Consider the following 14874-nt stretch of genomic DNA (forward strand, 5'->3'; position numbering starts at 1 on the left):
AAACCACAATCATACCAACCCTTAGGGATGAGGATGGTATGAATGTGGTATGTGCTGGACGGAGAGGAAATGGGTTGGAAGGGTAGGGGGAGAAAATTGTTGAGAAGGTGGGAAAGGCTCGTTTATGTACTTACCTGGGAAATCATGAGGCATTAATTTTCTTCATAACGTTAATTAGTTATTATTCGTTATTTCAAGGAAATTCATGTTGAGTTAGTCACATTAAATTGCGAAGAAAAAAATGTGAATAAATAATTTATTTTTACCAAGCAAATGCTTCATAATAAATTGTCTGACACGTACAACGAGCTTCCATGCTACTTCAAAATGGAATTCACTTATTTGATCCGGATACCGTAGTTATAAATTTATTGCGCAATTTACCGGTTAGGCACTTTTTCGATAGACGCATGGTCCAAGAAATGAAATTTCTAAAGCTCACCAAAAGAGAAACTTAAACCTCATTTTCCATGAAATCACATAAATTCTGCATACTTTTTGTCTCTATTGGGTCCAACATGTCTAATCCTTTTGTCCCTCGCCTTTCTTATGCGTAAATCACATGTCATAAGTGTTCATTCACAATTATCATTTCAAACTTTTATCAGCAAAAAACATTTTAGGACACATTTCTCAAATATTTATAAATTAGAAAACAAATGCATAAAAACTCTTGAACTATCCAAAAAATAACACTCGTGGTAATACAAAAGCTTTCAAAGAGTTTATTTTAAGATTGGGAACTATTCAGCATGCAAAGCTTACGTAACTAACCCTGAATATTTGCAAAACTGACAGGAAACAAAAAAAACAGAATTAGTATTTGTTTATTTGACGAAAACCATTTCTTACTTTGATACCTGTAAAGTGGGTAACGAAGTTAAAATCGGATAAAGAACGCGAATAGTTATAATTGGCACTTTGGTCATTCTGGTTACTATTCTGAAGTGTATTAATAAAAAGAGTTTTTTACAATTTGGCCAAAGTGAGACTTCTCAGTTTTTCCAATATATATATATACGAGGGTCATCCGGAAAGTAGTACCCGTTCGTGCCGCATGAAGTGCTGACGACGCGAGTAGCCGCTGGACGAGGTCAGATAGCTTCAGTGGCTTGTCTGCCTTCTCTGAGCCAAGTTGCGTGACGCTAGCATTGCCTGTGTTGTTTCTGTGATTGTTTACAATGTTTAAAAAAATTGAGAACGCCGCCAGTTGTGAAGTGAGGGCAGTGATTAAATTCCTCAATGCAAGAAACGTTCGCCCATGTGATATTCATCGCCAATTAAAGGAGGTGTATGGAGACAATGTAATGGACGAGTCGTCTGTTCGGCGGTGGTGTCGTAACTTCAACATGGGGAGGGGGAACACACACGACGATGAGCGTTCGGGGAGACCGTCTGTCATTACAGACCAACTGGTGAGCTCAGTTGACGAATTCGTGAGGAACGATCGGCGCGTCACAATTGATGACATCTGTGAGCATTTTCCCAATGTTTCTCGAACAATTGTTCATGAAATTGTTAAACACCATCTGCATTATGCAAAAATTTGTGCAAGATGGGTCCCTCGCGTATCTCAATGAGCTGGCGGCGAAGGACTATGCAGCAGGAATACAGAAACTTGTCACACGTTATGACAAATGCCTTAATTTGCTTGGAGATTATGTTGAGAAGTAGTTTAAAGTATCCTCTTTCAAATAAAATTTTTTACGTTTGTTAATATTTACTTTTGTGTCTTTAATTCACGAACGGGTACTACTTTCCGGATGACCCTCGTATATGTATGTATATAGAAATATATGTGTATATATATATATGTATGTAGAAATTTTAATCGATTTCCGCCTGGTTTTTGCGTTCCATGTTACTCAATAGTTCACCACTAATTGAATGTTTCTAACTTTTTCAGATAGCCATTATGGCTTAGAATTTTGTACGTGTTTAACTAAGCCTAAGTGGTCGCTAAAGTCATTTGCTGCTTATTCGCTGATGGCTAAATTACTCACCAGTAAAGGACACGTTACGGATATGTCGCAGCAGTCTAGCACCAGGTGGCGCTGGTTTCAGCTTGGAACACAACTGGAGCTTCCTCCATCCGCCTGCGGTCCCCTTTTTTCCGCGGGTGTTCGGGTCCTCCACCCACTCAACACCACACTCCTCTTCCACCATGCCGTGAACTGCCTGCGCCATCGAGTAGACTGCATCGACTGTGAATAAAGGCGGAATTTATTTGACTAAACATGGTGTTTTAAACTGCCATAGCGAATATGATAAATAAATTTTGAAATTACTTCGGTGATGATTTGAAGCGAAAAATTTAAATAAAATGACAATTTTTCATTACTAGTGATAATTGATTCCAAGCACACATAGATGTAAATGACACAACGACTTAAAAATATCGTTAAACCTTTTTTTTGCGTTCTTTGTGATTTTTATTGATTTGTTCAATGGGTCGCATAACATTACTATATTCTTCCGAATTGAATAATGGAATAGGAGAAAACTTTCATAACGAGAAAATGAGTTTTTGTTACGAAATGAATTTAAAAAGTAATATTTTCTTCGTGGACACCTAGCAACCATGTTAATGACGCATCAAGGAACGGTTTTATGTGACTTTCCGTTTGTACTAGCTATAAATTTTATTAAATATTTTCATCCAGCGATTAATTTGCCTTACGAGTAATTTCCTGAATGTATAGAGTGAACACGAGAAACCTTCCGAATGTAATTTTACGATAGCGTTGAACAATTCAAAGATGATGAGTTCCAAGAACTTGATAAGATAATCCTATGCTAACATATTCCAGAAACTACGGGAGATGCCGCAGCAGTAACTTTTGACGGAGTCGTCTGAAAATATGCATTCCAATGCTGCAATATCAGTGTGAATAACTGGCTAAAGGACTCGGCCGGACATCGAGGTATCCGGGTTCGAACCCGGTCAAGGCGAACGATTTTTACTCTCTGAAATTGTTGCATTGTTAAGCTAACATTAAGATGGTATAATTCGCACTGTACTTTCGTGTGCATTTCGCCGCAACAACTTGTTCCTTTAAAACCCTCGTTCCTTTAAAACCCTTGTTCCTTTTGGACGACTTGATAGCTTAACTGGCTAAAGAACTTGGCCTAACATCTAGGGTTCGGGGTTCAAACCACGGTCAAGGTGAATGATTTTTACACACCGAATTTTTTCCATTACTAAGCTAACATGAAGTTTGTATAATTCGTACTGTACTTTCGTGTGCAAACAGAAGCTACTATATTTACCACTCAGTATTATCTTGCCTTATAAAAAATGCATGTATATTTTTATGACACTATTGTTTAAATGGTTTGCAAATTAACATTATGGTTGCTTAGTGGATAGGACCTTCTTCCAGTCATTACCGAAAATTTCATTTTTCTTTAGTAATATTTTCAAGTACTGGAATCAGGATGGTTGAATAATGGGGTTCAATGACGATTTGCGAGTAAAATAGCTTCATAAGGCAAAATATCTAAGCTATCGTACAAATCTGTTTTTCACTGCCCTAGAAGAAGGCGTCTTGACTGGAAAGCGCTGTTCTGAGATAGTAGCAGCCCATCATGGTGGAAAGGATGATGGGAAAAACTATATCGCTACTTATTGCCAAAGGCTCGACCTTAATGCTAGGAAGTTTTAAGGTCGGAAACTATCCGGAAAAGCCGGAAACTACCCAGCCATACAATATTTTGAGAAAGATGGCCTGCGGAGAAGAGTGAGGTCTTAGTCCTTTAATCAACCGACTGTTGGATTGACAAGGCTTTTGTTTCAGGGTCATAGCCGTGCATCTATGACTCATCTCCAGTCATGAACTTTTTTAGAAAACATGGGTCATCGTTTGAGGCTTGAGCAAGACTACTCCAACTGCATCACGAATTTCTTGAAGTTGACAAGATAAAAGAGAGCACAACTGATAACCATTCCTAAAAAGACTTAGCCGGTTGTTTTGAAAAGTAAAATAGACGCTGGGATGAGCGTGTGAGGTCCTACTTCTAAGAGGACTAAGGCCTACTTGTTCCAGGTTGGCTACTTTTCTCAAATATTGCATAACTGGTTCCTTTCTGGACAGACAATGCATATATACCCCAAGCTTTATGCAATAATGCTTAGTGATAATTAGTTTTTTTGCCATTGTAAAAATGCCATTTTAACTTATTGCTATTACTCATTAATATTTTTGTTTATAGTTTCTGTTGGTAAGCACAATATGTAAATTAGGGTTTTTTTCTCGTTTGTGAACATGGGAGGCACATTATATTTACCGCGGCGCTCCTATATTTCTCCGAAAATTAAGTACGTTCGTGCGTTTCTTGCTCGTATAAATCCTACCACAATGGTCTTTCACCGCCCCCGTCATTTAATTAACATACGTATATCACCAGATGGTTGGATATACTTGGCATCGCTTGCCCAATGAAACCATATTTATCATTCAAGTTTCATAATTACATGGGAAAGAAGGGACTGCGCATAAAATTGAATATGCGTGTGCCCAGCAGTGGATAACCTGGGGAATATGTGAGCCTCTATATCTCACCGCATTAGAGTGATGTGGTTTAATCTGCCTGGGTCAATGCGACGCACGGGTTCCCTTATGTGATTCTGTGCAGAGGTATACGATATCATGGAAATAACCCTCGGGGCTTGCAAATTGAAGCCCTGCTATGAGATTTATAAAGCTAAATTATCTCGAAACGAGGCAATTAATTTATACCCTATTATTTTTAAGTCTAGGGGAAAAATTGTACTTTTCACAAAATTGTAACTCCTCTTATTACCTACGCACAATTAATTACATCCATGACCTCCGCTGTCGAAGAAATATTTCTGGAAATATTTTTATTTGTGGAAACGGTTTTATCTCATTATCTCCGGAAAATGAACAAGAGATTACTTAAACGTTTGTTCAAATATTTCCGTACATATGTCTCATTGAAAAAAGTGCTCGCTATCTTTAACGTGTTAAAATTAAAAGTCATCGAGTTCTGCATTCAGAAAACATTTCTTTAGCGTAACGTCAAAAAAATGAAAACATAAAATAAGCCCTTTTTGTTTTCTTTAGAAAAAAAGCTTTCTACGTTTATATTAAATTGTTCAAATTCAAGCTATAAAAGAAATCTAAAAACGCTAGTTTAGTAGGAATTTTCATGAGTTAAGGATGAACAGGCTATGGGAATTATTTTTTATTAAATAAGTGAGATGTTGAATGCCTTAATTTATAAGCATACAATACAAGGAGCCCATATTGCCTAGTTTTAGCTTTGTCGTAATATGGAAAACTTTAAATAATAATAATTTCTACTACAGAAAATTAAGACGGAGTGAAGAATGAAATTTTTTCCAACATATCTTAATCAAAAACAAAAAAAAGACTGGAATCTAAATGAAATCCAATCAAAGCATATGCCGTTTGACATAAAGTTTTCATTCTTTTCTCAATTCCTTACTTCAAAAAGATTAGATAAATTCGTATTTTTACGTAACTTTATTATTTAGGATTATCAGAACGAACACTAGTAATAAAACTTTGATTTCACTACCCGTGTAAATAATAATTTTAATGCGTTCGAATAACGTAATCTACTCTAGCTAATTTTGGATTACGAGCTTCATTGCCCGTGATTTTGAATGAGTAATTAGACTGGTAAATTTAACAATTAGCTTATTTCTAAGGCTTTTGCCACGTGTACATTACAAAGGTTGCTTATGCAGGTTTTACCGCGTTTGTTGTTAATGTCGACGGCGGTAAAAGCAAAACGCGGTCTTCGAGCATGTTTACTTTACCATTAAAATAACCTTTACGGACGCTCTATTTCTGAAGCCATAAAGGATAACACTGATTGGAATCGTATGATTTACAATGAAATAAGCTTTGATGGATTAGTTAACGTCGAATTACTTACCTACAAAAGGGACGAGGCCCTCTTGCTCGTACTCATATAGTTCTTCCTTCCCCGTACACGGCTTCATGTGCGGACCCATTCCCGTGGCATTGAAATCAAATGTACATTTGTGGTGCTGGCTCCAGAACTCCCGAAACCACACATTTCGGCAGTTCACTTCTCCATGCTTGGTTCGAATGTTTTTTCCCGGATTTGATTCGCAGTCATCCCCATCCATTCTTGGACGTAGGGATTTGTAGTAAGTGTCGAATCCTTCGGAGAGCAGGAAAAATATAATTTCTACATTGCAAAAAACTTCAAAGTATTTTATTTTACATTGAATGTTCAACTTTTTAGCAATCTGTTTGCTGTTCACCCACATTGCATTACCAACTAGGATTAAAAACAAGTGGAACAGAATGAGTTCTGACAAAAATCAACACTAAAGTAAATTCAAAGAAGCGTAGAGGAATCCTTTAGGTCTACTCTAACGCACAATGCAATGAAAGCTGTGCTAAATGAATGAAATTTCTTTATAATTGATAATTTGTATGTTGAGTTAATTGACGGCACTTTAGCTGTGATAAAATATGGTTATAATAGATAAATTATTTGACTCCAAGCTGGAAAAATGGAAACATTTTAAGTTGAGGAGTTCGTACAAATGGCATAATCATTCCCTAACTTTTTCAAAATAATGAACCAAAGGAAGGTATCACTGGTTATGTCGTCTATTATTCATTCATTAGCGAGTAATTGCATGTTAGCAGAACATCTTTACATACTAATTCACCATTACAAGCGGACAAGTGGCTGACGATAACTCGTATTCTTTTTGAAGAAACAAATCAGTACTTCACATGTTACTCCTACTTCTCGTGTTTAAGAGATGACAAATAAACATATATATATATATATATATATATATATATATATATATATATATATATATAGATATATATATATATATATATATATATATATATATATATATATAGATATATATATATATATATATAATATATATATATATATATATATATATATATATAGATATATATATATATATATATATATATATATATATATATATAGATATATATATATATATATATATATATATATATATATAATATATATATATATATATATATATATAAATTCTTTCTATTTTATATATCATAGTTTCAACACATCATTTTTTCTGCAACATAATATTAGTAAAATTCCAAAAAATTGCGTGGTCATGTCAAGAAGAATTAGTGAACTTCTCTCAAACTTTTCATAGTGTGTTGCGCACGATATATTTGGGTCAATACTAATGACTCATTAAATATGCCCCAATGTATATTTTCGTATTTTATGCAAAGATATTATCAATAATAACATAGAGGTGTGTAGCAAGGGGGCAATGAGTAAATAGCAAAAGATTCAAGGGAAGCTACTTCCTTAACTTTGACTGCATACAATGGGTACGTAGTAATCTAAATAGCTGGAGAAGTGCACAGAAGAAATCGATATACGCACTATCAGATGATTTAGAGAATTAAGTTTTCCTCAAAATAATCTCCGATTGTTTGATTATTAAAGGATGATGCCAAATAGATTGTCGGCGATGATTATCGCGACACAAATACTGATAGCATTATCTTACAGACTCACCGGAGAGTGCTGTTCTTCGGGGAAGAATGGTAATGGCACCTTCAGCTGCCCATTCTTGGTCTCGGACTGGATACATCTTGGCTCCCCAGGAGTCACTTCCTATCCACCAAAAGTGCCCAGTTTTGTTGGCGCGAATAGTTGCCTGGAGGAGTTTCCTGCGTTTAAATGAAAAACGTTTAACCACAATATTTGGTGAGTTCAACTACTAAATTAATGCTCAAAATCTGGCAAAGAATAGTATTTCACTATCAAACAGCTCATCAACAGAGACGATTGATTTCTTAACGTTATTTTGGCATTTGATTGCTAGAGTCATAAAATGCAGAGGGGTTTTACTTTCAATAGGTGTAGTACTGTAACAGATTGTAAGTGATTTATAACCGTTTAAATTATCAAAGTTATTTTAAGTGGCATGGATTAAAATTGACCGCCCTTCTCTTGTTTCCCCATGAAAATTATATTTCAACGAATTTTAATATTTGAAATATAATCAGACGTTGAAACATTACTTCCTGTGATATTCTGTATGATTAATTGTAAAAAATACATGAAAAAAGCATAAAAAAGATGCAAAATATAATTTTTTAATTAATTAGTCTGTTGAATTTTTATAAATTGGACATTTTACGTGCAGTGTTACTTTACCAGGAAAACGACATTAGTATTTATGTGCTTTTTATAGCTTTGCTGATGCATTCGTAATGATTAATTGTTTTAATTATTATTCTTTTTTATATTTGCTATTTTTTGGTACCAGGATTTAAGGTGACTTTCATTAAAATTGTGAGCTTTATATTATTTTCAAGATAATAATGGCTATAATGAAATTTGGTGCTAAAAAATGTACTGACAATGTTTTCTGCTCAGAGAGTAACCACGAAAGTCAAAAACAAAAAAATGCTTCTTTTTTACTGATTTTTATTTTGAATAATTGACTCTGAAATACAACAAATGATTTTAACAGCTTGATACAATGGAATTTAGTTAATAGCTTTTCCTGCTGAAAACAATCCCTTTTTCCTCGCAAATCAGAAATATTTATCAAAAAAGGGAGTGTTTTTATATTATGCGAAAATATCATTTGAAATTGAATCAGTCGGACAATTAATATTTGTGATAATGTGGCGATCTCTATAAATTGAAAAAGTGTGAAAATGTTCCCTTAAAATATCTGTGCAGATGAGTAGTATACATTGATTAAAATAAAAAAGAATACAAAATCGTTCGTTTATTTTCTGTCCAAATTAGAGGGGATAAATGGACATTTAGTAATACATTAGATATCTACAGAATAATCACGGAATATACGTAGTTTATTCTGCTGTGTTTATAGTTGTAATAATAGGGATATAATTCTATTGAAGGAAGATGAGATGAATAAATGTAATATCAATAGGCCAGAAAAATTGTAATTCATTTCAAAATACCATATTAAAAATATTAATTCACTGTAAATTTCCGCGCTACATGTATTTTGAAGTCATTAAATGGTCTTCGGAGTGGTCGGGAACTTATGTGATTCTCAAGGCTCTATTGCCATTGAAACTCATTTAACGTACGTGTCCTGCGTAAATTCCTAGCAATATATCTTTTAAAGACAAAAACACCATTCCATGTCAATATCACACATTGACTATGATTTTGTTTTAGGAACATTCTTGTTCATTGGTTGTAAGCAAATCAGTTTGAAATGTAAATTGTGTTACCATAAGTGAGCGGCGTTCACAAGCCGAGACGAAGCTCGACCATATTAATCACTCAACAATTGAATATGGTCATTTCCTTATTAAATTCAATTAGGAGAATATCTGGATATATTATTTGCTATAATGACTGCATAGCAATTGATCGTCGAATTATAGCCTTTTGTTTCTGAAATCCTAATGCATTTAGATCATTTTATGATAGTCTACGTCATTCTTCGAGATGCAGCACAAGACAAAAACGCATGCGTCTATACGGTTTTTTGGCATGGCCTTTTATCAGGCAATATAAGAAGAGGTGAGCGCTAAAATAAGATATGCTGAATGGAACTAGTTTTTTCGATTATAATTTGGGGAATTCCAGGAGTTAGGAACACAATGAATCATAAATTTTCGCCAACATTAGTCAAATGACTATATTAAAGATCGGCAACTATCTATCACGTTTTCAGTGTCCCGAAGGGTAAATCTAGAATCAAACTGGTACACAGGTGATTTCAACATAATTTTCTTTGTTGGGATATTCATCCGAGAATTGCTAGTGAAATTTCTATTTTTCCAGTATTGTTTACCACCCAGGATCGGGACCTGCAAAAATCATCGGCTTACAATCTTTGATAAACTGAAAAACCGAAAAGTGGTAACTAATAAAATGGGAATAAATACCGCCAGATTTCGTGAAATTGAATAACATACAGAGGGAGAAAATTTGTACAACAACCTTACTGTCAAAGTGCTGGAATCAGAAAATGAAGACGCTTCATTGAGGATTATGGCCTTTAAAATGGAAAGTCTAAAAGTATCCTACATACAAATCTATCTACATTCATATGATACCCGCAAGCTGCTGAAAGGGCTTGTGGCGGGGGCTGTTAGATCACCAGCTATGCATAATCCCAGTTTTGACACCTCTACAGAAATATCAGTTTGATCATGCCCTGGAAGAAACTTAATCACATGAAATAAGGTATTTACATGCAAGAATATTCACCTACAGGACACGTATATTTAAATAATGCAGGAGGAATATTAACAGATGAGTCTATTTAAAAAAAACATGAAAGATATTGCCAAAATATGTGCACTGCCAATGATAAATATTTCCTTCGCGCCTGTGGTCATATCTATTTTGATTTCTAATAATACGAGGAAGAAATAACATTTTTAATCCATCCATTCTACTTACTATATATCTCCTTGATTTTACGCGTATGATTTGATAAACCATAGTATTTCGGGGCCTGTAATATGATTTAAATATCCTCAGATTAGTAACTTCAAATTTACACATAAAATTTACCCTGTTTATAAAAAAACGGTCAACTAGTGGCTCTCATCCTAATTCTTCCAATAGTTTTGTGATAATTCTACGTTGTTCTTAACAACTTTGTACAAACCTAGGTTACCTACGTTGCACTTGAACGAACAGCGAATGGCGATACGCAATGGTAGAATGAAGGGACCTATAAAAAAACCATAAACACAGTAATCAACCCGAAAGTCGGTTTGGTAAGTGATGGTAGAGTTCACCCAGTACTAAGCCCGACGGCGTGTGCAATTCACACATTAGGGGGGCCAGTTCCTTTCCCTGTGCCGGTTATGGTTTCCCAGGAAGATCTAGTACTCGAAAAATCACATAGCTTGGGTGGAGCTGCAGGTGCCCAGAGACTTGCCCAGAACCCTCCGGTCAGTAGTCCAACGGTCTACTCCCTGGACTATCGCGACCCACAATCGCACAACGAAAGGGACCTATATTGAAATATTAATGTCTACGGTCACTTGTGGTACAATTACTAATGCGTACGTCACATGACGATAAAGATGGAAATTGGAAAAGATGAAATCGACTGTTAAAAAAGTAATATATAGTATGGCAAAAACTGATATTTCTCGATGATTGGAGTTCATTTCTATTAGATTCCAGTATCTCCAGATAATACAAGAACGACAAAGGCCTGCATCGAGAAGAAATTTAACCATTATTTCAAATTGAATGCATAGTTGAAAGCAAAATGAATGAGAAAAACTATATTTTATAATGAGACCCCGAATGAGATTCATAAACCAGTCATCTAAAATGCTATCAGACGTGGAATCGAGGAACTATGGAGAGAAAGAGGCTTGAAGTTTGGAGATTCGAATGGAGCGTTTTGACGACGACCTTAACTTTATTTTCTATTGATGACGGTAACAGAACTTATCTGGTTAAATAATAATATTTTAATGGTCATATTCGGTTATATTAAAATTTTCACACTTATTTATTTCATTTATATATCTTTATGGAAAAAGTTTGCATTAAAGAAAAAAATAATGGTATTCAGGGCTGATATATTGGCGAAATCCATAATGATGAACATTAATAACCTGAGCAAGTAAAAACATTATATACTTTTATATATATATGTCACTCCTGTGTTTTGTAAACTAAAAATGAGTAATTGGTTACAAGGACAAAGTAATTTATGCCATTATATTAATAATTGATTGTTGTTTGGAAGATAACGTGACTTTTATTTAACACAAGGGTATACTGGAAAGTAGTACCCGTTCACGCCGTATGGACCGCTTGCAACTTGAGTGGCCGCCGCTCAATCTCAAAAGATTTCAGTAGTTTGCCTGCTCTTTATGTGAAGGAAAAACAAGCGTTCTACTCCTCGACAATACTAGGCTTCCTGCGTTTGGGAGAAAACAAATACTAATCTGAAAAAAGGAAATATTCAGCTATCCACTCTACAGCTCGGACTTTGCTCCATCAGTTTTTCGCTTATTTACAAAACGAATGCATGTTTTGTCAGGAACGAAACTCAAATGTGATGAGGAACTGGAATAAGAGGCGACTACTTCTCTCAATAGAATGGCGGCAGAGATATATGAAGCAGGAATACAGAAACTAATCACAACTCAAAGCAAATGTAAAAGTTGCTGTGCTGTAACTGTGTACATAAGTAGTTTAAGGTTTGTAGTAAGAAAAAAAACGATTTAAAAAAAAATATGAATTAGTTTTTTTTAATTCTAAAACGAGTTCTACACTCCGGTACACCCTTGCATAATTTACATAGAACAAACCTCAAAATAGGAAACACTGGCAAGTTAGTACACACCAAAATGAGTTTATCTTCTTTTGTAGCCTGCGGTTATTATTACATCTGGTTGTTCAGTAGCCATAATGGTAAAAATAAGAACGGAAAAATCATGAAAATTATTCCGGTGAAATATAGACGAATGTGATTAGTGATACTCCGATGTTAGTAATGACGAACATAACTGCTTTACTCATATACAATATTATTTATTGCCATATACAAGAGTTTCATTGAGGTGTTACATTGATCCATTTTAAGTAGTAGTTATCATTCGAGGCACACTAAAAAATTAAGGTTAGTTTTTCTATATGATAATGTATAAAAAAATTCATTAGATAGTTTTAATTGGCGGTTTTAGTTTCCTGCAAACAAACTTCACTTTTCTATATGATCGTTCTTCGCTGCTAAGATTTATTCGTAACGCTTCACCAGCTTCTGTAATCCCTCAGCATAGAAGTTCATCGCCTGGGGATTGAACCAGTTGACAACGGCGGATTTTAGTTCCTCATCCTCTTCAAACCGTAGTCCACCAAGCCACTGTTTCAAGTCCAAGAAGAGACAAAAGTTGTTAAATATAAGGTTAGGACTGCTGGGCAAGTGATCAAAAAGTTCCTTTCATGTCAACGGCGGTTGAAGCACGCCCCTCCACTCAACATTACTTGCTATTTGTGTTGACCAGCAGGCAATTTCGGTACTCACCTTGCAAATAATTTGTAATATCAGAGCTTTTCTGTGGCAATCGTGTAAGTAATGGTACGTTCAACCACAAATAAATCAAAACAATAGCTTTAGTGGCTTCGTAAGCAATCAACAGTTGGCGCTGCATGCGTATTTGTTTGTTGTGACCAACTAATATATAAATATTTGAAAATGACCTTAACTTTTCGATTATGCATTTAACATGTTTACTTTATCATGGATGTTGTAATGTAATCATACCAACTTCAATGAAACGGAATGATTTCAGAGACAGTGCATGCTAGCTTTTTAAGAATTTGTTCACATATAGAGGGTCTCTCCCAAAAATAAGCAATCTTTTTCCGGTCATCTTTTTAGGCTAAAAAGACATTATTTACCAAAGAGTTTGTACTTCTGGGACATTCAAAGAACGATAAGTTTTACGTGGACGTCTTTGAAAGGCTGAGGAAAAGAGGGCAACGCGTCAGGAATGAGATCTTTGCGAACTGGGCATGCACCATGCAAGTCCCACTATGCCGAGTGGTGGACCGAGAACCTGGCCCAGGAAAACGCTGCACCAGCCGCTCCTCAGCCCCTATGTGACACTGTTGGACATCTTTTTGTTCCCAAGAATAAAAAAGAGCTTGAAACGCAACTATTTTGAAAGGGTGGATATCGTCAAAGAGGTCGTGACGAGGTACGTGAACGAGGCTCCCGTCTACGCCTTCCAGGAAGCGTACTGCGAATGTCAGAGGCGGTGGCATCGGTGTGCCGAAGCCCAAGGGTACTATGTGAAGATAATTAGTAATTTTTATTTTGATCTTAAATTAATTTTTTCAGCTTACCTTTGGGTCCATGTATGCTCCTTTCACCAAGTTTACACGTGAAACGATTCCTTACAGTAGCATGAAGATAACGCCAGGAAAAAAGTGTTCTCTAAATGTACTTGCAAGCCAGCATTTCTGATCTTACGTCAGATCATGACGCTTAGAGGAAAACATGGCACTACAATAGGTCGTTTTAGTTTGATCATAAAGAAATGTCAAAGTTCATATGGCAGAAAAAATAAGAATTGCGCTCCAACAGAAACGATAATGAATGGAAGGCGTGGAGGTCTCAGTTATTACCTAGAATTCGCCATAATTCTGCTGGCCTTTATTAAATGTCTCCCCAAATTTCCCAAGAGCATACTACTCTATTTAAATACCCTCGTGTAATCATTAAAAATATATTTTCAGATGTAAAATTGTATATTTACCAAATATTATCCGACATGTATGGGAGACATTCGAAAGCATGTTATTCATTATAAAGCTAATGTTTTAGATTTTTTTGTCATATTTATTGGAAGCATTTAATCTTATATTTAATGTATCAGATCATAATGAATATTAAGGGAGAACAACCTTAATTTTGGGAATTTAAATTACTATTACGAATAAATTCATAGAACCGCGGTACATCGCACGCCTGTAACTTTTAGTGGAGTCGTCCGCTTATATGCATTAAAATGCAGAAATTTCAAAGAATAAAAATTCCTGTAAAGGCGAATGTACACTTTGGAACTTTTGAATATTATTATGAATTGTTAACTGATAGGAATAACAAATGAAATTGCTTTTTAAGTATTGTTAATACTAAAAAGTTCAAATGGCTCTTGAAATGTCATCTAAACGAAGGGATGAAACTTTAATATTGAAATTTAATATTATATATAAGGTAACTTGAGGTAATTGAGTATAAGTTAATGCATAAGTTTTTGCCACTATGTAACAAACGCGGCGCAATAGTGTTGACTATAAGTGTCGAGATTTTTATTTTTTTGTGAATTACAGAGA

General features: G+C 35.0%; 1 protein-coding gene across 1 annotated transcript in view; it reads right to left on the reverse strand.

The window, feature by feature from the left end:
• The window catches only part of LOC139685718 (metabotropic glutamate receptor 6-like), a 310525-nt gene that overhangs the window by 28840 nt on the left and 266811 nt on the right, over nucleotides 1-14874 (reverse strand). Inside the window, exons 5-7 of the mRNA XM_071582751.1 lie at nucleotides 7570-7724; nucleotides 5929-6180; nucleotides 2004-2204 (exon numbers count right to left, since the gene is read on the reverse strand). Of these exons, the coding sequence (XP_071438852.1) occupies nucleotides 2004-2204; nucleotides 5929-6180; nucleotides 7570-7724 (608 nt within the window). The remainder of the gene's footprint in view (nucleotides 1-2003; nucleotides 2205-5928; nucleotides 6181-7569; nucleotides 7725-14874) is intronic.

This window comes from Hetaerina americana, unplaced genomic scaffold (assembly GCF_022747635.1).
Source record: "Hetaerina americana unplaced genomic scaffold, ioHetAmer1.1.p SCAF_12, whole genome shotgun sequence".
In the NCBI taxonomy this organism is placed as follows: Eukaryota; Metazoa; Arthropoda; class Insecta; order Odonata; family Calopterygidae; genus Hetaerina; species Hetaerina americana.